At 36.0% G+C, this 23,190-nt stretch overlaps 1 protein-coding gene across 1 annotated transcript; it reads left to right on the top strand.

Annotated features, from left to right (window-relative positions):
- Positions 1–14,341: 14,341 nt before the first annotated feature.
- Positions 14,342–22,200, top strand: LOC107803428 (uncharacterized). Its single transcript, XM_075237790.1, has 11 exons — positions 14,342–14,613; positions 14,850–14,920; positions 15,304–15,412; positions 16,432–16,514; positions 16,932–17,090; positions 18,002–18,100; positions 20,115–20,309; positions 20,683–20,979; positions 21,322–21,483; positions 21,644–21,727; positions 21,886–22,200. Exons 1-11 carry the CDS (start codon positions 14,541–14,543, stop codon positions 21,991–21,993), a joined length of 1,440 nt encoding a protein of 479 aa, XP_075093891.1. The 5' UTR covers positions 14,342–14,540; the 3' UTR covers positions 21,994–22,200.
- The last annotated feature ends 990 nt before the right edge of the window (positions 22,201–23,190 follow it).

The following is a 23,190-nucleotide window of genomic DNA, read 5'->3' as shown; positions in this document are numbered from 1 at the left end:
GTTTTTCTTGAAAAAATAAAATGAAAGAAAGAAAGCTAGAAAGTGAGAGAAGGGAAAAATTTGCAAGACTGATAGTTTTGTATCATTCTTTTTTATAAATTTTAAAAAAGAACTATGCATTTTTATATCAAAAACTCTTTAACGTTTCTTTTTTGAAGGCAAAACTCTTTAACCTTTAAATTTACATTTTATCGTTCATGATATACTTTTTATAGTCATAAAAATATCAAATCATGTTTAAAATCATAAGTTTTAAGGATTCTTTGGTATATGTCAAAAGTATTATTTTTTTTTGTTAATTAAATATCGTCATACAAAATAAAACTAATAAAATAGTAATTGAGGAGAACTATCGGAGTTTTAGAAAAATTTCATGACTATGTCATTTTGTTATAAAAGGGTACAAGTCATTCAAAACGTGAACGAGTGTTTATTTTATAACTCCAATTGGAGTTTACATGTGAATAAAACTAAATTAAATAGCAGCATGCGTCTTTATTTAGAAAATGATAAAAAATAATAATAATAATAATAATAATAATAAAGGTAAATTAGTAAAGTATAATAGCTTGTGATACATCGTCTATCTCACTTTTGAGTAATGCCATTACCATTTTGCAGTTTTTTTATATAAAAAAAAATATATAGTTTGAGAATAAAGTTTAGAGACAAACATCTATATTGAGCCTCCCAGTTCGAGGATCACGAGAGCATAGCCCAAATGCATAATAGTAACGTCCTCAATGTATGAACACTACAAGACAAGTATGTCGTATTTTGCGTCTAAGTATACGGACAGTCTTATAAATATCAGAACTATACGTACAGTCTCATCAATATTAGTAGATAATCCATAATAGGTAAGAAAAAAAGTATATGAGTATTTCTTCTTGTGAAAATAAATACTATCATGCACAATCACACAAGAATCTTCCGTTCAAAAAATAGTAAAAAAATAAAAATATTACTACAATATTATTTGTGAAGAGATAGATAAATTGGCTTGAGTTATGCAAGACACTATTTTAAGAAATAATTTAGCAATGTAAAATATTTTCCACGAACTAAATATGTTGGTCTCTATTTTAGAGGATACAAAAATAACAAAATAATCCAGCTAGTTAGTAAGGGAGATTAAGAAAAAAGTAGAATAAATATTTGTCGAAGAAGAACAATGATTATGTTATATTTTAAATGGTTAGCTAATAAAACTAATTATAGCCAAGAAATAGTAACTAATAATTGCTAAGTAGAAAGTTTTGGATGTAATTGGTTGATAAGAATAGCTAAATATTTAAGTATTTATAGATGTACAGATTGGTTAGAAAAATGACAAGCATTCATCTACTTGTAAGAAATTTTTAATGCAAACAGACACAGTTGACCATAAAAATGAGAGAAACAAGCTACATAGCCAATTCTTGCATGAATGCCATATAATCATTAGCCAATTTTTTTTAATACAAAATTGCCAACATCCAAAGTGAGAGGATCGTATTGCATTTCCAAATGAACACCAGAGCAATTCACTAAAACAAAAGGAGAGGCATACTTATCTGGAACATGGTAAAAATAATAGGATAACCCCAAAGCCGACCAATTCAAGTACGAAGCAATAAAAAGGTGAACAAGGCAGGAACATGAGTTACATGTAAACTTGTCAAACGGGCTGGGTGGACGGTTCCGTACCGGCCCTGATCGATTTTCCGATCGGACCAGACCGCAGCCCGGTGGTAAAGGGTCGTACGGGCAGGGTTGGGCTGACCGGCTGAACAATGATCCGGCCTATGCCAGTGTAGATTTGGATATCGGCTAACCGGACTGGTCCAAACTATGGGTGTTTAATGGGCGGGTTGGGACGGGCTGGACAAAAAAAAAAAAATTAGTCCGTCCGTTTAATGTTGCGGGCTGTTAGCGGGCTGTACTTTTTCGGGATTTTTTTTGTTCGTCCGGGTTCGGACTTAGCGGGTTGTTAGCGGGCCGTGGATTTTATTTTATTTTTAAGTAAATTTTATTTTTCTTATTCAATGTTATTGATACTTAAGTGTTTGTAAACTTTTAAGGCTTAGAATTAAACTTTGAAGTTTAAAGTTTTAAATTTGAAATTTGAATTTTATAATGTTAAAATTAAAATTTGAAAGTAAGTTGCTACAAAAAATTATTTAATAAGACTTATATGTAAGAATCAAGCTCCAAAGACTTTCATTTGATATTTTTATTGATTAATATATAATAATTCAAATTAAGTTGCAAGTTCTTTTTTTATTTTGTTATTTTTTAACTTGCAAATTTAAAGTTTACAACAATTATAAAAAAAATAAACAGTACATCACATGCTTTGCATCATTTTTGTAAGTTCATCTATGTCAACATGAGGTTCTTGATTTCCGGCATTGGTTGAATCAGAACCATAAACTATTATATCTCCAGTTTCTTGGTCCTCCGCTTCATCTACCTCGTCACGCCATTGATTTCGTCGTTCTGATCTTATCCAATCTCTGAAACACACTAGAATTTCCAAAGCGTTGCTACCCAATGAATGACGGGTATCTCCTAGTTGCTGCCTTGCTTGGCTAAATGCGCTCTCTGATGCGACTGTTGAAATCGGCACATTTAGCACGTCTCGAGCCATGGCCTAAAGAACATGAAATTTATTTGAGTTGCTCCTCCACCAACCCAATGGTAGAAATTCCTTTGTGTTGGGCTCTGCTGACTTTTGCAAGTAGAACTGAAGTTCATTGATATTCCTGCTACTGGTTTGTTGATGCTCCCCTATTGTAGACCAAATCAAATAATCTTCAACACCATCATTATCATCCAAAGCACTAGTCCCAGATGTTGAAACTGAACTTGAAGGAATATTTGCATCTACAGCAGAAGAAGCATCAACAATGTTAGCATAATAATTATATAATATTTCTAAATATTTGTGTAGATAAGAAATACAAGTGTCAATATCACGAGTTTCAGTTGGTCCATTAAAAAAATAAAAAAAAATAAAAAATTAAAAAAAAACGTTAATAAACAGGCTGAATCGGGCTGTAGCCCGTTAACAACCCGTTAACGGGTTAACGGGCTGAACCGGGACGTAGCCCGTTAACAACCCGTTAACGGGTTAACGGGCTTAGCGGATTCCGGTGCACCGGTATCAAAAAATTATTCGTTTGAAACCCGTTCCCTGCCCAACCCGCCCCCACGCTATAGTACCAGGCTGAACCGGCTAGACCGGGCTGTAAACGGGTCAGTCCGGCCCGATTAACAGGTATAGTCCAAACATGTAATGTCATGTTAAGCTTGAACCGGTGAACCAGACCGGCCCAGAACGATTCAACGACTAATTTTTATTTTTTTTAAAAAACATTTGACCGTTGGCAAACGGTCAGCTCTCATTTTGACCGTTGCCCAACGGCATTAATTGCAAAAATATCCATTTTGGGTTTTTTTTGTTTAAAATAGCACTTTTATTATTTACTAATTTAAGCTTTTGAAAAACTATAAATAGACCCCTCCCCCCTCTTCTTCTTTTTTTCACCTATCTCTCAATTCTCAAACCCAAATTCTCAATTGTCATTCTCTCATTCTTCAACTAAATTGCTATCAACTATTTGACTCACTTTTTTTTGGAATTTTATTTATGGTATTATTTGAAGTTTGAACAATTGAAGTTTATTCGTGGTAACGTCGAAGTTGCGAAATTCAATTTCAAGACTTCAAAAATCATGAAGTGTTCAATTTATTGCGAAATTCGGTGCAATTCTTCTAGCTCTTTCTCCTATTTAATATTTTATTTGCATATTTAATTTTTATTAGTATTTAAATTTTCACAATATATATATTGCTGCAAAACGAACTTGTAATAAGGGGGAGGGGGAGGGGTAATCGGGAAAATAGAAAAAGATGTGCTACTTAAATTTTTGGTAGTAATTTATATGACTTTACACATGTTTCTGAAATATCACATGATAATAATATAGTTATATAGATTTTAAACAATTACATGAAGATTATTGTATAGAAGATAATGAATTAAAAATTAAAAATGAGACACCACTTACACCTAACTGTATTGGAGTTGGTAGTATGGGTGGTAGTCGTGGCACTAATAGTAGACCACATGTGGCCCCGACTACTGGTCATCGGAGAAGGAGAACTAAAGTTTGGAAATATTTTGAGAAAATAGAGAATTCTGATAGAGTTAGATGCAAAATTTGTAAAAATAATTTTAAATATAAGACTGGTGGAAGTTTGGGGGGGTTGGGGGAGGGGCACTTGGTAGACATATGAGAATTACTCATACTATAGAATGGGGCTCTGATTTAGATAAAAATCAAGGAACTCTAAACCCTAGTACTGGAGGACTTATGAAATATGATAAAATGAAGGATCGTGAAGAGTTAGCAAAAATGATTGCTTTGGGTTGTCTACCTTTTTAATTTGCTTCTTTAGTACAAATAGTTGAAATTTCTCTTCTACTAGTTGGAATTTCTCTCCTACCCTCTGATTTCAAAAAGAAAGAAAAATATAAGGATGCTGTTGAAAAAAAAAATCAAAAAATATTTCTTTCCAATTTCTCCTATTTACTTAAGTGGTGTTGTTTTAAATACTTCCATTAAAATGTCTAATTGTCACCAATTAATCAATGTTTTATATACTTATATGGAGATTGGACCAATTGAAACCCCATATATATATATATATATATATGAACAAGCTAAATGATTATTTACAACAATTATATAATTATCATGCGAATATAATTGATGATGCCGCTAATAATGTAGGAAATGTTAATCCCACTTTTCATTGTACTACTTCTACTTCAACGTCTCCTATTATGGATGAAGATAAAGGTATTGGTAGTTTTAATATTTGGTCTACATTTCCTTCCACTCAAACCAATAGCAGAAACATTGATGAACTTCAATTCTACTTACAAAAACAAATGGAGTCTCGCACAAAGGATTTTTCACCGTTGGCATGGGTGGCATGAAAATGAAAAGCAATTTCTTGTTCTTTCTGCAATGGCTCGGGACGTGCTAAATGTGCCAATTTCAACTGTTGTATCAGAAAGCGCATTTAGTCAAGCAAGACAACATCTAGGAGACACTCGTCACTCATTGGGAAATAATGCTTTGAAAGTTTTAGTATGTTTCAGATGTTGGATTATATCGGAGCGAAGAAATCAAGGACGTGAAGATGTTGATGAACCAGAAGACAAGGAACATGAAAATATATTAACAAATGGTAACCCATCTGAATTCAACACTCCAAAAGATGACTAAGAAGTTCATATTGATTATAGGGCAATGTAAAATCTTTGAAGTTTGAAGATTATATTTAATAATTCAAATTTGAAATTACTCTTTTTTTTTAATTTAGTTGTTATAAAATGTAAACTTTAATTTGCAAGTTTAACTTAAAAAAAGAACTTGCAAATTATAAGTTATATTTTTTTTCATGTCCATTGTATTATCTTAAATTCGTAATGAAATATTCAAATATAAGGCTATTAAAGTCTTTGAAATTTTTATTCAAAATTTCAATTATAAGGCTTTTAAAGCATAAATTTATTCAAACATTCCTTTTATAAGTTATTTTTTTGTGTTTTATATTTTACTTTATCTTAATATAAATTACGATTGTTATACAAAATAAAAAAAAATAAAAAATAAAAACTAAGGCCTTCCCGACCCATTAGGCCCAGAACCGTTCCGATTCCATTAAGCACCGACTAAGTCCGGAACAGGTAAACCCGGTAAATTGTAACCAGTATCAAGACCGGCCGGTTCCCTTTTCCTCTAGCCCGACCCGACCCCTTAACACCCATAGTTATATGTGATTTTAATAGTGGCAATAATAAAATTGCAGAATGAGTAGTTCCACACAACTATATTTTTTAACAAAAAACTATTGTATAAAAGTCTCCTAACTCACTATATTTGAGATTTTCTTGTTTATGTTTTTGTATGCCACTATTTGCACTAACATTCATTGATATTATTGTTGAGTGCAAAATATAGATTTTGGCTTGATAACGTCCAATATTATTGTTGAGTGTCAAGTATATATTTTTTTACTTAATTTTGGATGTTTGTTACAAAGCAGGTTAATAATGTCTCAAAAGTATTTATACATAATTAAGAAAAACACTATAATGGGTTATGGGTGGTGTTAGGGGCTTGACTCTTTGACATCGGACGTGACACGATTGTGGCAAGGATTCGGCGTGATGGAATTGCCATTATCCTATGTGTGGGCAAAACGATCATGCGAACAATGGACAAGGCATTGTCATATGGGCAGTTGTGGGCAAGTATTAGCCAAGGTCTTGGGGCAGTCAAGGCATGCTTGGCAAAGGCTTGACAAGGCACTAGTGGGCAAGTCAGGGCGGCATGGAATGACATTATATGCCAAAGTCAGTGGCACGAGCACTTTGGGTTGTGGCAATGCCAAATGCGAGTTAAGCTAAGGCAAACCAGTGCGGGATGATGGCAAAGAATTTAAATAGCTAAGGCAAGGCTATGTGAAGCAAAATGCAAGCAATGGTGTGGGTAAAACAAGGGTTGCAGGCAAGGAATTGGTGCGGAGCAATGTCAAATGGACAAGTCTAGGCGCAATGCTAGAAACTAAGTCAAGAGCACATGCAGTGCACAGGCCAAAGTAGTTGGCGATTATCTTTTGTAATTGCTTGTACCCATATTTGCTTTATGCTTGTATCCACTATCATTTCGTGTAGATTATGGCCTATGTAGTTGAGGATGTCAACTACTAGTTAGGAACAAATTTAGCATTAGTCCGCCAAGTGAAAAAAGCTGTAGACAACAAGTGTCAATGTGTTGTCAAGTGCCAAAGGCTGCCTACGTGCTATAAATAGGTTCCCTTGGACTTAGTTAGATTTTGATGTGCAGAATTTCGTGCGAAATTTAGAAAGGGAAACAAGAGTAAAACGTGAAGGTTTATAAGTGATTCAAAAGGGACTAAGGTTGGGCATTGAGCAGGTCTTAGCGTGCAAGATCGACTTGTGATCTTGGCTAGACGAAGTGGGCTGTGAACAACTTATGTTCATAACAAAGTGAGGGTTCCTTTGTATGTTTTGTTGATAAATGCAAAGGTTGGGATTTTCTCGTATTTGATTGTGTTCTCTTTATTTCGCTGCCTAAAAATAATCTAAGTCCAAACTTGCTGAAAATTTGGCTAAGTGTTGGGAAGGCTGAGTCAAGTACATAACTTGACTGCTGCACGGGTATGACTTTGGGTTGACAGAAAACATCCATGTGACAACTGGTATTAGAGCGGAGCATGTTCGTGATGGTGGTAAGATGGCCAGTGGCAGATTTTGTGGGTTTGTTTGAGAACATGACTGGTGACACAAATGCTGAACTTAGCCAAAAAAATAGAGCAGTTGTAAGCATTTGTTAGGCAGGCCCTTTAAATATGCGCAAATTCATCAGTTCTTGTGAGAATGGCACGATTGGAGGCAAATTATGTTGCGATACATGAAACAACCATGGAAGAAATGCAATTTGTACGCAAAGAAAAGGAAGAACTGTGTGGGGAAGTGCTTCTACTTCGAAGGGAATTACAAAACATTGTCCCTAGAAGTGATATATCACACAAGGGTGAAGATTTTAGACCCAAAGGCTTATGGTGGTACAAGAAGTGCCAAAGAGTTGGAAAATTTCTTGTGGGATATGGAGCAGTATTTTCAGGTTGCTCGTGTGTCGGATGAAGAGAAGGTGACCATCACAACTATGTACTTGACTGATAATACAAAAGTATGGTGGCGGACACAGGTTGTTGAAGTGGAAAATGTTGTATTGTCGATGATTGAAACTTGGGAGATGGTGAAGAAGGAATTAAAATCTCAATTCCTTCCAAGCAACTCATCATGGGTTGCAAGAGATGGACTTCGCCGCTTGAAAAAAGTAGCACGGTGAGGGAGTATGTCAATGAATTCTCATCTTTGATGCTCAATGTAAGTAATATGTCAGAGGAAGACAAGATGCATTACTGCATGAGCGGGTTAAAGGGTTGGGTGCAATTAGAGTTGAGAAGGCAGAATGTTCAAAGCCTCTCTATTGCTATTGCGACGACAAATGCGTAGGATAATGTTAATTTAGGTGATGACCCTGCTTAATCTTTACATTCAAAGTCAGGCAGAATGAAGGACAAAGCAAATCAATGGAGGAAAAGTGGGAAAGGCCAAGTTGCTGAAGATAAATAGCATGCCAAGAATGGAAAACAGGCGGAGACTTCTAATGGCAAGAAAATGAGCGGCAAATTCAAATGTTGCTTACTTATGGTGGATCATACTTGAAGAAGGACTACACGGTACAGACCAGGATAAATGCAATGTTGGATGCTGAAAAGCAAGAACAAGTGGTAGAGGCAAATGCCATTGTGGCAGATGTGAATGTAAAAACATGGGCGATGTATGTCAACAACCACCTGCGGTTCATAGAATGAGTTGGCTCGACGAGGACGTCAGTTTCAAATGATGCATGTGGTTTGCTAGGGGTTTGACTCTTTGACATCGGATGTGGCATGGTTATGGCAAGGATTGGGCATGATGGCCTTGCCATTGGTATATGTGTGGGAAAAACGATCATGCGGACAATGGACAAGACATTTTCATATGAGCTATTGTGGGCAAGTATTGGCCAAGGTCTTGGCGCAGGCAAGACATGCTTGGCAAAGGCTTGACAAGTCAATGTGGGCATGTTGGGGCGACATGGCACGGAATACGCGTCAAAGCCAGTGGCATGGGCACTTTGGGTTGTGGCAATGCCAAGTGTGGACTAAGCTAAGGCAAAGCAGTACAGGATGATGACAAATGATTTACATAGCTAAGGCAATGCTATGTGAAGCAAAATGCAAGCAATGACATGGGTAAAACAAGGGTTGCAGCCTTGCAGGCAAGGCAATGATGCAAAGCAATGTCAAAGGGTCAAGGCTGGGCGCAATACCAGCCTTGGGCATGCAACAACTGACCAAGTCAAGAGCACATGAAGTACACACGACAAAGTAGTTGGCAGTTATCTTTTGTAACTGCTTGTACCCATGTTTGTATTATGCTTGTATCCACTATCATTTCATATAGATCATGGCCTATGTAGTTGGGGATTTCAAATACAAGATAGGAACATATTTAGTATTATCCCGCCAAGTTGCAAAGGTTTTAGACAACAAATGTCAATGTGATGTCAAGTGCCAAAGGCTGCCTATGTGTTATAAATAGGTGCCTTTGGACTTAGTCAAATTTGAAGTATGGGGAATTTCATGTGAAATTCAGAAAGGTAAACAAGAGTGAAACGTGGGGGTTTCTAAGTGTTTTAAAAGGGACTAAGGCTGGGCATTGGACAGGAATATGGGTGGCATGTGAGCCGGGCCCGGTCCTAAGTGGGCTTCGCGGGCCCGGTCCTAAGTGAGCCGGTCCTAGGCGGGCCGGGCCTAAGCGGTCCCGGTCTTCGCGGGCTTCTCGTTGGAACCGGTTCGGGATCAGGGCCACCAACTAGCGGTCCCGTGTTAAGTGGGCCGGTCCCGAACCTAAGCAGGCCCAAGTGGGCCCAACGAAAACTTTCTATTTTTTAAATTATTTTTATACAAGTTAGAGAAAAAAATGGTAATAAAAATATCTAAGGCAATTCCTAGTAAATTATATTATAGAATTGTCACCTAAATTTTTTAATTTAAATTTAAAGACAAAAATATTGTAAAGAGATATTCAAAGCAATGCGTTATAATATATATACTATACTATACTATATATACATCTTAAGATATATAAGCTATATTCGATTTACTATATATACATCTTAAGATTTATACATTAATATTCGATTTATATACTATATATACATCTTAAGATATATATATATATATATATATATATATATATATATATTTATATACTATCGAATATGGCTTAAGATATCTCTCTCTCTCTCTCTCTATATATATATATATATATATATATATATATATATATATATATATATACATCTTACTATATACATAGTATATAAGCCATATTCGATAGTATACATCTTACGATATACTATATATACATCTTAATATAGTAAGATGTATATATAGTATATATATATATATATATATATATATATATATACTATATATACATCTTACTATATTAAGATGTATATATAGTATATCGTAAGATGTATACTATCGAATATGGCTTATATACTATGTATATAGTAAGATGTATATATATATATATATATATCTTAAGATGTATATATAGTATAGTATATATATAAGCTATATTCGATATATATATTTATATACTATCGAATATGGCTTAAGATATATATCTATCTCTATAGAGAGAGAGAGAGAGAGAGAGAGTATAGTATATACTATATTATACTATATGTATAGCTTAAGGTATATAAAAAGACAAAAATATTGTAAAGAGATATTCAAAGCAATGCGATATTTTTTTATATTATAACATTAAAAAATCATGGCAATATCTTTCTTAGTCTTCCTCCCCCTATGGAATGAGCACAACAAGGTGCTAATACCATCATTTAGAAGAAGAAAAAAACTAATCAAGATGTGCCAAAATACAAGTTACATATTAATTTATATGGTATCTCTTACAAATTTCATAAATCCTTCAAGGTCCGGAGGAGTTTTCGTTGGTGGTGGCAGAAATGAAGCTCGGTCATCACCGCTTCCAGGCGAAGCATCACCCCCCGCAAGTTCAGCTAGCATTTTTTCATAAGCTTCGTCTACCTCTGGTTGTGATTCAGCAAGTCCAAAATTTATTCTTTCCGAACGGATCCAATCTTTGAAAAGTACTGATTTTTTCAAGCTCTCCCTCATAGATGCTCTATAATCACCGAGTTGAAGTCTTGCTTGACTGAAAGCGCTCTCTGATGCCACTGTTGAAACTTGAATAGTTAAAATGTCTCGGGCCATCCTTGAAAGAATCGGAAAGTGTTTTTCTTTGTCCTTCCACCATTCTCAAAATATTAAAGGAGCCGTCGGGATTCACTTCCTCAATTTCCTGTGACAAATAAACTTCAAGCTCATTTTCTTCCACCACTAAGTGCTCTTACTCCCGCAGTTCTTTTAGATGATTGAGAACTAGAAGAAGAAGGAATTGAAACATTTGGTCTAGCATGATCTAATGCAACTTGATAAGCATTATAAATAGTTTGAACATTTATTTTAATTGAGGCTATTGCGTCCGCAAGTGTAGACAACTCCTCATCTTCAAGTGCTAAACCATTATAAACAGTTTCATACCAAAATTGAGGACCTCCTAATTTCATAGTAGGATTTAACAATGCAGCAACACCATAAATAGAGGGAATAGGGAAAAAATATTTTTTAAATTTTTTTCTCATGGAATCAATAGCAAGTTGATAAATTTCCCCACCCTCTGAAAAATGATCAAACAAATTTGCAAGTTGTGCAATATAAACTAAACAGTTAGAAATAGTAGGATAATATTGCCCAGAAAATTTATTTGTAGCAATATAAATTTTTTCTAAAAAATCTACAAGCATTTTAACATTAGCCCAATCCGCATTTGTAAGGTGTTCATCATCATCACTTACATGAGCATTAAACGTTGAGTTTATGGGGTTTCTATATTCATATGCAACAACTAAACTTTCATACATGTAATTCCATCTAGTTGGACAAGGTTTATGAACCTTTCTTTCTCTTAGGTCAAATTCATCGCATCTTTTAAAATATTCTTTAAGTCTACTTCTACGGTTTGAATAAAAAAGGCAATTAAGAGCCATTTTAACCTTTTTAATTTCAACATTTAAAATCCGCATACCATCACCCACAATTAAATGGTAAATATGACAAATACATCTAACATGAAAAATATTACTAAATGCAGGACTTAGTGTAGTGGTAAATAAGGCTACAACATTTGTGTTACTAGTAGCATTATCCATTGAAACTGATATTATTTTATCACTAATACAAAAATATCTACAAATATCCGTAATCGTGCTAGAAATAAACTGCCTTGTGTGACGTGAATTAATTATTCTATAAGCAATAATGCGCTTTTGCATTATCCAATCCTCATCAATCCAATGACTGGTAACAGTAAGGTAATCACAGTCATTACCACTTCTACCAATATCAGTTGTAATAGCAACACGATAATTTATATGAGTAAATAAATAGCGCAAATATTGTTCATATTCATGTTTATATTTATAAATATCACTCTTTACGGTTGTGCGAGGAAAACCTTTATAAGTAGGATTATAAACTTTTCTAATATAATGCACAAAGTGAGGGTTAGAAGGAAAACTATAGGGTAAGCACATAACAGTAACCATTTTTGCCAATTCTTCCCGATCTTTTTTTGGATCATAATATAAAATACCACCGGTAACAGTGTTAATTCCCGGTTGAAATTGATTTGACCCGGTACTAAGGTCAGCCTGACTAGGTGCACTTGTCCCCTCGGCCAAAGCTTTCATACGAAAATATCTAGCTTTATCTTGAGGGTGTAGCAATATGTGTCTAGTCAAACTTTCCGTCCCCCCCGACTTCCAACATATTTAAAAACTAACTCTCTGCCACAAGTTTTACACTTAGCCCTATTTTTTTCTCTTAGTTGAGTAAAAAAGGGCCAAACAAGAGATGTTTCTGCCCGTTTAGAAGGTTGTCTAGAAAAAGTAGGGGCAGTAACAAGAGGGTCAGACGGGGGATCATTTGGATTATTATTAGTTGGGTTAACTTCAGGAGAAGGACTAGTGGGTGTATCGTCATCCGGTTGCGTTTCATCAAAATCTATTTCTTCATCATCACTTTCATCAATAGTTGGATTACCATAAAGAGCATTCATATATTCATGGTTTAATTGTTCACCGGGTGCAATATTATGGTAAAATTGACTCTCGATAAATTGTAATAAACTATTATCGCTATCAAGAATAGCAGGTGTAGGACGGATAACAGGTTTCGGCCGGGGAGCCGGGGGAAGTGGAGGAGGAACAGATTGGCCACTAGATTCACCACTCTTGGATTTTTGCTTATTTTTACTAAATATTTTTTTTTAGGGAATAAGCCATCTTAATTAATCAAGCAAAGTAAATAAAACAAATAAAACTATAATATTAAAACTTAAGAGTTGGAACGAGTTTACCGAATTGACGAACAACTTGTTGAAAAATAATTATCGTTGAAGACTTGAAGACTTCAATTCACCAACTTCACAATTTTGCACAAATTGTAACAATTAAGTAAGCAATTATAGAAGAATATTAGAGAGAGATTGAGAGAGATTGATGATTTTGTGAGAAAAATGAAAGAATGAGGGGGTATTTATAGTTGAAAATAGGAAAAAAGTGTAATTATAAAAAGTTTGGGGTTAAAACAAAATTTGAGGGGTTAAATAGCTATTTTGCAAATAGCCAACGACTATTTTGGCAGACCAAATGGCTAGATTTTAAATAGCCAAACGGTCATTATTTTTTTTTTTATTTTAAAATTATCCGTTTAGGACCGCTTGAACCGGCCCACTTCTGAGCCGGTCCCGGTCCTAAACGGTCCTGGTCTCGCGGGCCTCCCCTATGAGACCGGCCCACTACCCGGCCCACCACTCCACGGTCCCGGTCCTATCCGGTTAGGACCGTTTAGGACCACCGCCCATGTGGGCTCGCGGTCCTGGGCCGGTCCCGGTCCTAACCGGCCCACTAGCCACCCCTAGGCAGGAATTAATGTGCAAGATCGGCTTGTGATCTTGGCTAGACGAAGTGGGTTGTGAACGACTTGTGTTCATAGGAAAGTGAGGGTTCCTTTGTATGTTTTGTTGATAAATGCAAAGGTTCCGTATTTGACTGTGTTCTCTTTACTTCGCTACATAATAATAATTTAAGTCTAAACTTGCTGAAAATTTGGCTAAGTGTTGGGAAGGCTGAGTCAAGTACGCAACTTGACTACCGCGCGAGTGTGACTTTGGGCTGACAGAAAACGCCCTCATAACAGGTGGAGTCACAATGGCAGATTCAGGATTTATAGGCCGTGGGTGCTTCACTGATTTTAGTATAAATTTAAAGTGGTGAAACTTGATTATAGTGGATGTTCATGATCAATTATTGAATTTTTAAGTATTTTCTATCCGAACATAAAATAATTTGGCCAAAGCCATTGGGTGCTTCACAAGATCCGGATCTAGGACAGGTGTCCAAAGCAGAACATAGGATCCCTCCTCATGTAATAGTTTCTGCATTTTGATTGGTGGAAGGTGTCAACTTTTGTTGCCAATTGGACCTAGTAACCCCATTACGTGTAACAAACACTTAATCCCATTTCATCTGGTTAGGGTTTCATTTGGGCCAAATCCCAGAAGGATAAGCAAAACAAGCATTGGCACAAACTGCAGGCATATTCCTCATATTCTTCCTCGTACATCCAGCTTCCCATTTTCATTATCAGCTCATCTATAAACAAACAAAACCACCAACTCAAATTTAAAAAAGAAGGAACAATCTTTGATATACTCAAGTCAAAAATCAATCAATTAATCAATCATGGCAACTTCTCAGATTTTGCAGACAGAACAAGATCTTCTCATGATGTCTTCCCTTTTTGATGATCCCAAAGGTGCAAACTTTTGGTTACTTTTATTTTGTAGTAGAATTCAATATCTAACAATTTATGATTTTATTGGATTTTTCAGATTTATTCCCCTTTTTAAAGTGAATCTTGATTGGCTTATGCTATGTTTAGTTCATTTTATTATTATGGGCCTGAATCCAACTCTATACTGCTACTTTGTGTTGTGATTCTCATGGTAATTTGGAAAAATCAGTAATTTATTCCCAAGGGATGGATTGCAGGAGAAAATGTGAAGTCCCGAGGGATAGCTATCGAGAAAAAGATCGAGTTTCTTGAAAGCTTGGCTGGAAAAGTAATTTTCTTTGCATCTATTTTTGGCAGTCAATTTATTTTTATTGACTTAAATACTCATGCCCACTTATCATTTTGGTAATTGCTATTGTGATCTCAGTGTTTGAGATTAAAGGGTTTGTCTATTTTGTATATGCAATTCATATCGTAGCTTGATTGGTAATTTTTGGATAAGTAGATGATTAGCTCCTCATTTGGTTTAATTCGACATGCTTGGTGGAGCGACCATTATAATAGTAGTGTTTAGGGTTGGGTAGTTTCTTTGCATTTTGAAAACTTGAATCTAACATGGGTTTCCAAGATTCTTTTCTTGTTTATCCAGCTAATATGTATTTAGATGTTGTATATTCCGAGTTAAATATGCCAAAGGTATTTTCATTTCAGGTCAGCAACAGGAGATCCCGCAGATGGTTGAACGATCGTCTTTTAATGGAACTTGTTCCTCGTTTAAATGCAGAAGAAATTAGAGGGCTGTTTGCCCCACCACCTTTTGGTAAGATATTTTTGGGTGTGGTATTATTCCATAATTGATCATTTACTGTTCCAAGTGATGTACATTTTACCGTTGGTTACTTTTGGAAGGAAGCTCTGGAGATAGTTCGTCACCTTCCCTAATACTGATAAAACATAAGGTGCTCAGTTTACACTGATAAAACATAATGGACCCTATGCAGCGCGAATTTGGATTAGTCGGGCCAATGGGTTCCGGATACCATATGGTTATACAAAAAAAGCATCATTATCTGAAGAGAAAAAAAAAAAAAAAAAAAACTAACATGAGTCAATTTGGATAAAGCTTGTGGCATCAGAGCTGGATATGCAGTTTTAATTATCTTTTGGTACTACAAGTAGTTCTTAATATTCTAGCTACTATTAGTAGAGGTTAAGTTTCTGCATTCATTGTCTCTGCTCTTGAAGCAACAGAAAATACATTTTCTAGCAAAGAGGATGCCTGCCTGGCCAAGATTATTTAGCACAATGAATTTTGCACATACACTTCTTTCTTGTTAAAAGAAAAAAAATATTAGCATACATACTGCATGGAGAGTTTTTTTTTGTCCAGGGAACAGTTGTATCATTCTTCATCTTTTGCTCTGAACATGATACGATCGTGCATATATGTCTTCTATGTCACGATTTGTTTATTTTAAAGAGCACAAAATATGTTAATATTAATTAGGAAAACAAGAGAAAGGAAGAAATGCCATATCATTGCACCAAAAGTGATGAGGGCTTTGAGTTCAAATATCTTGAAGTAGAAGCAGAAGTGCATATGTTTTCCAGCAGGGTTATGAATGTGATAATGGTCCAGTTATAACTCATGGTTGTGATTTACATACATTTCATCTTAGTCATATAGAAGCTCTTCGTCTGTTCATACTCTTTTGTCAATTATATATAATCTTCAATTAAACTTTTTTTTTTCTTTAAGAATAAGTACTTTTCCATTGAACTTATTACACGCTAAATTTTATTTCTGATATTAACATATTAATATTTCTTTTTCTGCAGGTGATGATGTGCCACTCTCAGTATTTTGCTTGACGAATGTGGAGGAGTGGGACAAATTCAGGAATATAGACATGGATAAGGAGGTTATTATGTTTTCCTGTTTCTTTAAAGTGTATTTACTTCCTAAAAACCTGGCAACATTTACTTAGAGTAGTGTTTATAGTAAAAACGATGACTTCTTTCGATGTTATGTATTTTCATCTCCTTCTTTTTTGATAAGCATGCATTCTTTCCTTGGGAATGATTTCCTTAGGACAACCTAGCGATATGAAAGGCCTGCTGTTACTTCATAGTTGAATTGAACTACTTATTAAAGCACAATTCATTATTGATTAATAATTTTACTATGTGACATTCATGATTAACTCTTGACGTAGTATGTCTTCACCCCTCTGTTTCAAAAGTTTGCATTTTTATTTAATTCAACGTAGTGACTTGGAATTTGACTTGTGATGTTGCAAAATTGTCTTATGGTCTTCTATATGCTCTTATTTGGTTAGGCTACCATAATGGATGCTCTTGAAGGCAAAACATCGAAGCGAAAAAATTGCGTGGATAATGATAAGGTTGCGGTGTTGACTGCATGGCACAGAGTGGATTGTCGAACAAGAGAGGCACTTCGACGTAACTTTCTCCCTGAATTGGTCAGCAGCTATGAGGTATTATTCCTGAGAATTATTGAACCCCTTGTCTTCAATTTGTTCTTCTGTATGCGTTGTTCTTATGCAAATGTTATTTAGCCATTGCATCCGTCATTGTTCTGAAGGTGTTGCAACAAACACCGACTTGATCTGTAATAAGGTTCTGATAGAAGTTTAAGCTTGTTGAGCCTCCAAGGGAGGTGGCCGGTGATTGCTGAGTTGAAGTGACAACCTTGGGAATCCATATTGGAGTTCCAGTAGAGCCGACAATGAACTCTTCTCATCTATCTAAGTTCATGGGGAGAGTTACCTCATACTTGTGCCGGTAGGAGGTAGCAGGTATCCCACGGATAGTCGAGGGCGCACGCTGGCCCGAACACCATTGTTATTAAAAAAGAAAATTTAAGCTTGTTCTGCGGGCTAATTGGTTTACCTTGGGATTACTGGAGCTGCAAAATAGTCTACATGCTCACGTGAAACAACTTAGATGTCTACTCCTTCGTACTCGAGTTGGAGATTAGTGTAATAAGAAGAAATAACAAGGATTTTCTTTTAGGCTTGGCTATAAACTATAGTTTGAAGGTGGGGAATGGGTCCATGCTTGCTGTAGCATTAGGAGTGTGCCAAGCCAAGTTATGTACTTCATTTGTCATGTACAACTGTTTCCCTTTTTATGGAATCATCTAGGTGGCTGCTATCCTTTTATGCCCTGTTTCCTCTTCCCTTTCATGTCTTTTAGTCGGTGTAGATCTTTTTGCTCTTATAACTTGTGGGATAAACTCTTAAATAACCTTACCCCCGGTGGTATTTCTGATTGTCCATAGGGTTTGATTTTTACATTTTCATTGTTTTATGCTGCCTCCAACTGTTTTCTCTTCCCCTTCTTTTGTTTCTGTTTGTTAACAAGAGTTTTGGATATTTTACTGTAGCAATGTGTACGAGCATTTGCGGAGAGTGGTGATGGAGAGGTGCTTGTGCTACGGGTTCAAGACCCCTTCCATCGGTTATTGCTGCATGGTGTTTGTGAGGTATGCTTTGTGGAGCAATAAATGTTTACATTTCCTCATTGCAGCACTATGTCATATATGTCATAATAACATTGAGCACTGCTTCAACTTCGGGTCTGACGTGAGCGTTGAACTTGGGAATTTGGAATAGCTGTAGAACAGCGCCTCTAGATGTTCAAAGTTGTATTGTTAAGTAAGAAGAAAATCATCTGCATGGTCTCAGGATATGTTGCCTTTACCTTACAAGAGAATGCACATATGACGCTAATCTGATGTGTTATGTGGACTAATCTTTTATGGTCATCTTATAGGCTTACTTGTGTTTTAACAGTTCTACAACCTGGTCTCCGTAACAACCTCGCAAACAGAAGGCAACAAGGCTGTGAAAGTGACTAAGATAAAGAAGAAGAAGAAGGCGGGTTCAGCTGATATTCCAAACATTACACTCTGCAACTTTCTGAAGATGGCAAAAGAAGGGTTCTGGTGATTCATTTCGCCAGGATCTAGCCCTTGTATCATTACTATGTTGTGCATCATCTTAAATTACTCATTAACATCAAGTATGGTTGTTCCCTTGGCAATTCCGACGACTGTAATAAATTAATGACTTGAATTGTGGGTGCTTCGTGTTTGGAAATGTCTTATTTCTAGGGGCACCTGTCTAGGGATGGTTGTAAGGGGAATCTAAATTGCTTTGTATATATTGCAGAAATAAACATACCTTGTGATTATTACTGGATTTCTTCCTTCTCTGCTCTGTTCATTTTTCTCAGATCTCAAGGGTCCTATATTGTGGAGGAAACAAAAATTTCTGCCTCGCTTAGTAGAAACCTATTAGATAGTTTACTGTGCTGAACGACTTATAGAACATAGATGTGCGGAACTTGGTACAAACCATATATCTTTGGCGTTTCAGTTCTGGAAAGAATAACATGGTGGATATCTTGTACTTGAGAGTTGGTATTGGCCAAGTAAAAGAACTAGTATAAAGAAGATAACCTGTCAATGTATCCGAGAACAGCCATAGGGAAGTTATTCTCTTTAGTCGCCTCTTTCTCTGTTCGTGTGACAATAACAAGCAGCCTATCGTAATCTCACAAGTTGAGTATGGAGAGAACAGTGTGTGCGCAAATTTTATCCCTACCTTGAGAAGGTAGAGAGGAGAGTAATAAACAGAAACAACAGCAAGAATATAAAAAACCGAAAACAACAAGTAGTGACAGAAATTTACGAATAACAAAATACAAGACTAATACTAATACTACTTATTAATTTTCGACCTCCACACCTTCCTATCAAGGATAATACCTCGGTAAGCTGAAGCAGTATTATGTCCTGTCTAATCACTTCGCCCACTCTACTTCTCCTCAAACCCACCAAGGCCAACCTCTCACATCTCCTTACTTGGGCATCTGCGCCTCACAACTTTACATGCCCGAACCATCTAAGTTTCGTTTCCCGTAACTTGTCATCCACTAGGGCTATTCCCACATAGTCGCGAATAGCTTCATTCCTTATAAGTAGTTGAAAAATATAAGTAGCTAAGTATTTGTTTGTCTTGTTTTAAGCTTACTTTTATTTTGGCAAGGGAGTAGGAATCCACAACAACTACCAATGACTAAAAATAGAACTTGAAAAGGTAGTGTCAAAATGAGATCAAATAATGCAAGTTATTGATATAGAATCATATATGATATTCTTAATTACTGATGGTCGCAGTCGCCGGCTAAGGTTCACTCTGTATAGTCAATGAGGAAAGAATAAAAAAGAAAGGTTGGCAAATGCAGTTCGATGTTCGGTAACTAGATCGCCAAGAGCCATCTATTGACTAAGTGACCTTGCGGCTGCTTTATGAACTAGTATAAAATCCTCAATATCTCGTGCTTATACCAGACCACCAATTTTTTCCTTAGACTAATCTTGTTTGTTTATTACAATGGCCATGAAACCCGTGAAGTACTGTGTGGTAGGTAATTTCATTTATGTTTCTTGAATGGTATTTTCATTAATTGTTTGAAATGGTTGTTGAAATCAGGTGGATGCCTTCACTGACGCAGCATTCAAAGGGAACCCAGCAGCAGTTTGCTTACTAGAAGAAGAAAAAGATGACAAATGGTTACAGTCTGTTGCTACTGAGTTCAATATGTCTCAAACTTTTTATCTCACTCCAATTACCCTAACTAAGGCTAACCCCACATTTGGCCTTCGTTGGTTCACTCCAGTTACTGAGGTCAGCCTATCTAGCTACCTCCTCTTTCAATTTCAAAACAACTGTTACTCAATTCTCCTTAGCTTTAAATTTATTCCGCTCTCTTATTTAACACTAGGAAGGCAGTATGAATTACCCTTCGATCCTTTCTACTTGATCTATTTGGTAATGTTGTTAAAGTAGCAAACAAATTTGGACCTCTTCCTGAAATTTTGTTTATCTTACTGCTTGCCTTTCTCTGGATTTATCCTGCTAGTGAAAGTATACATTTAGGCAATACAAGTTTGGAGCTCATCTTTCTGAAAATTTGTTATTGGAAAAATGGAAATCCATATGTTTGAAAGTGTTTCATAAGTTTCACTTTTTAGCAAGGAATTTCATTTGTGCTTTGCAGGTAGATCTATGTGGACATGCAACGCTAGCAGCAGCACACTTTCTATTTGCCTATGGCTTTGTTAAAACTGATACGATTGAGTTTTCAACAAAGTCAGGAATTTTAACTGCCAAAAGAGTTCCAGAAGCCCACGCTCCAAATTCTCAGGACGACTGGCCAACAGGTTACTCAATTGAATTGGACTTTCCTGTTTTAAAAGTAGCCGAGACCAATTTTGCTGATGTTCCTGCAGTTTCAAAAAGCTTGAATGGTGCATCTGTGGTTGAGATGATTGAGACATCTAAGAGTGATCTTTTTGTACGTATTTCATCTGGTATTTCCTTTTGTATTTACACAAGTGCATAAGATGAAAATTCATGTAAAAGCAACTCATGCAAGTCTCTCTTACAAAGGTACAAACATGGACATTCAAGAAGGAATTTTTTGTTCCATTCTTTTGGAAAAAAATGATGGGGTAAGCTGTCTACATCACACCCCTTGGGTTGCAGCCCTTCTTTGGACCCTGCATGAATGTGGGATACTTTGTGCGCCGGGCTGCCCTTTTCTTTTGGAAAAAAAAGACATGAAGAGATGCTAGATAAAATTAGTAAAAATTAGCCCTTCCTAGTGAAATGAAGATAATTCATGGTGATTTTGCAGATTTTACTCCCATCAGGGGAGGCAGTGGTCGAATGCCAACCTCAGTTTGATCAAATAAAGAATTTCCCTGGCAGAGGAATAATAATAACCGGACCTGCTCCACAGGGTTCTGGCTTTGATTTTTATAGTCGCTTCTTCTGCCCAAAGTTCAGAATTAATGAGGTAATTTCTAGCACTTGAATCTACTGTGAGCATGTACAATATTGCGTTCAAGCAGATCATCTATATGTAAACATCTATATGTTTGTATAGCTGATGCTTCTTAGATGTCTCACCTGTTCTCTTCGTGCACATAATTTTTTTTTTAAACAAAACTTTTCAGGATCCTGTTTGTGGAAGTGCTCATTGTGCTTTGGCTCCTTATTGGCGTAAAAAGCTTGCCAAATGTGACTTTGTTGCTTTAGCGGTACTTCCTCTCTTCTTCCAACTTCCTTTATCCCCCTTATCAGGAACCAAATGCACAGGCTGAAATTCTTATTCATGTGTGGACATGCATTCTGGAACTACTTATACTAACCACATAGCTCTATTTGCCTTATTGATTGGTATTGTTTTGTGGTTCAGGCCTCACCTAGAGGTGGCGTCGTGAAAGTGCATCTTGACGAGGAGAATCAAAGGGTATTTCTGAGAGGGAAAGCTGTTGCTGTCATGGAAGGTTCTCTTCTAGTATAATGTAGCTAGGAGACATCATAAATTTAATAAATTGGTGGAAGTTTGTGTTTTCTTGAATGAAAACACCACCAACTTTCTAAATTATCTAAATTGGTTTTGGTTATGTACTTCACTGTGACTCTTGGAGCATTTGTAAGTTTCCAGTGTGTTTAAACATTTACTTCTGTAGTTCTATGCTATGTTTTCATTAATAAAATCTCCATCTTTTCAAACCATTATCTGATCAGAGGGATCCAATTCTGGCTCATTTACTGAGTTTTCTATAATGAACTTCGCATACCTGCAAGTAGTGCACAGTTTGTACTATCATCAAAGTTGATGCAATAGATTATTTTACATTAGGCCTCATTTTTTTTGGTAAGCTACTGATAAAGAAGGAATTCAAGTCCTTTAATTATGTAACAATATTTTTTCATTGGCAGCAAAATCGGACAGAGACCTAAGCCCATGCTTTGTTTAAACAATTAAAAGGAGGTCTAAGATCGTTTCTTCTTTTCCAAATCCTCTTCTTTGTTTGGATACTTATTAAATGCGACAGTACTTGACATCGGATCTGTTGAACCATAAAACTTAGAACACTTTTATTTGATGCAAAACCAAATATCCTCCAAACCATATTCTCGTCCTGCAATACAAGATCAATAACTGGAACATAGGGACCTAAAACTGTGATATTTATTCCTTTAGCTTCTTAACATACTTTAAAGTGCTTCACCGACATTGTCAATTCCTTAAGCTTCATAACATTCCTGCTGGTGTTCTGCAACATCTCAGTGACACCAGCAGGAAGTTCGCAAACTAATTTGGTACGAGCACATGAAAAAACATGATTTGAGAGAATGCTAACTGAACCGTTAGCGATAGTTAAAGCAAGAGAATCAATCAAGATTTTCGGCCATGTCGACATTTCGAGTAACAGGATTCTCAGGGCAGTATGCACAAGAGTTTTCAGCACAATCAGGACCGGATTTTTGAAGCAATTCGTGTAAACAAATGTTTGTAGAGAATTGTATGGGTCAAAATCCGCCCTTAGTATATTCAGGGTGAGATAGCATTACGGGAAGAATCCTTAGATCTTAATATTAAAAAAAGCAATTAACAAGTGTTCATGCGGACAGTAAAGGCACCACGTGATAAATGCTCTGAAAAAAACCAAGAACAATGGTGTAGCATATAATATTCGATAGGCAATAATAA

This window comes from Nicotiana tabacum, chromosome 19 (assembly GCF_000715075.1).
Source record: "Nicotiana tabacum cultivar K326 chromosome 19, ASM71507v2, whole genome shotgun sequence".
NCBI classification, from domain to species: domain Eukaryota; kingdom Viridiplantae; phylum Streptophyta; class Magnoliopsida; order Solanales; family Solanaceae; genus Nicotiana; species Nicotiana tabacum.
This window is presented reverse-complemented; position numbering and strand designations above follow the sequence as displayed.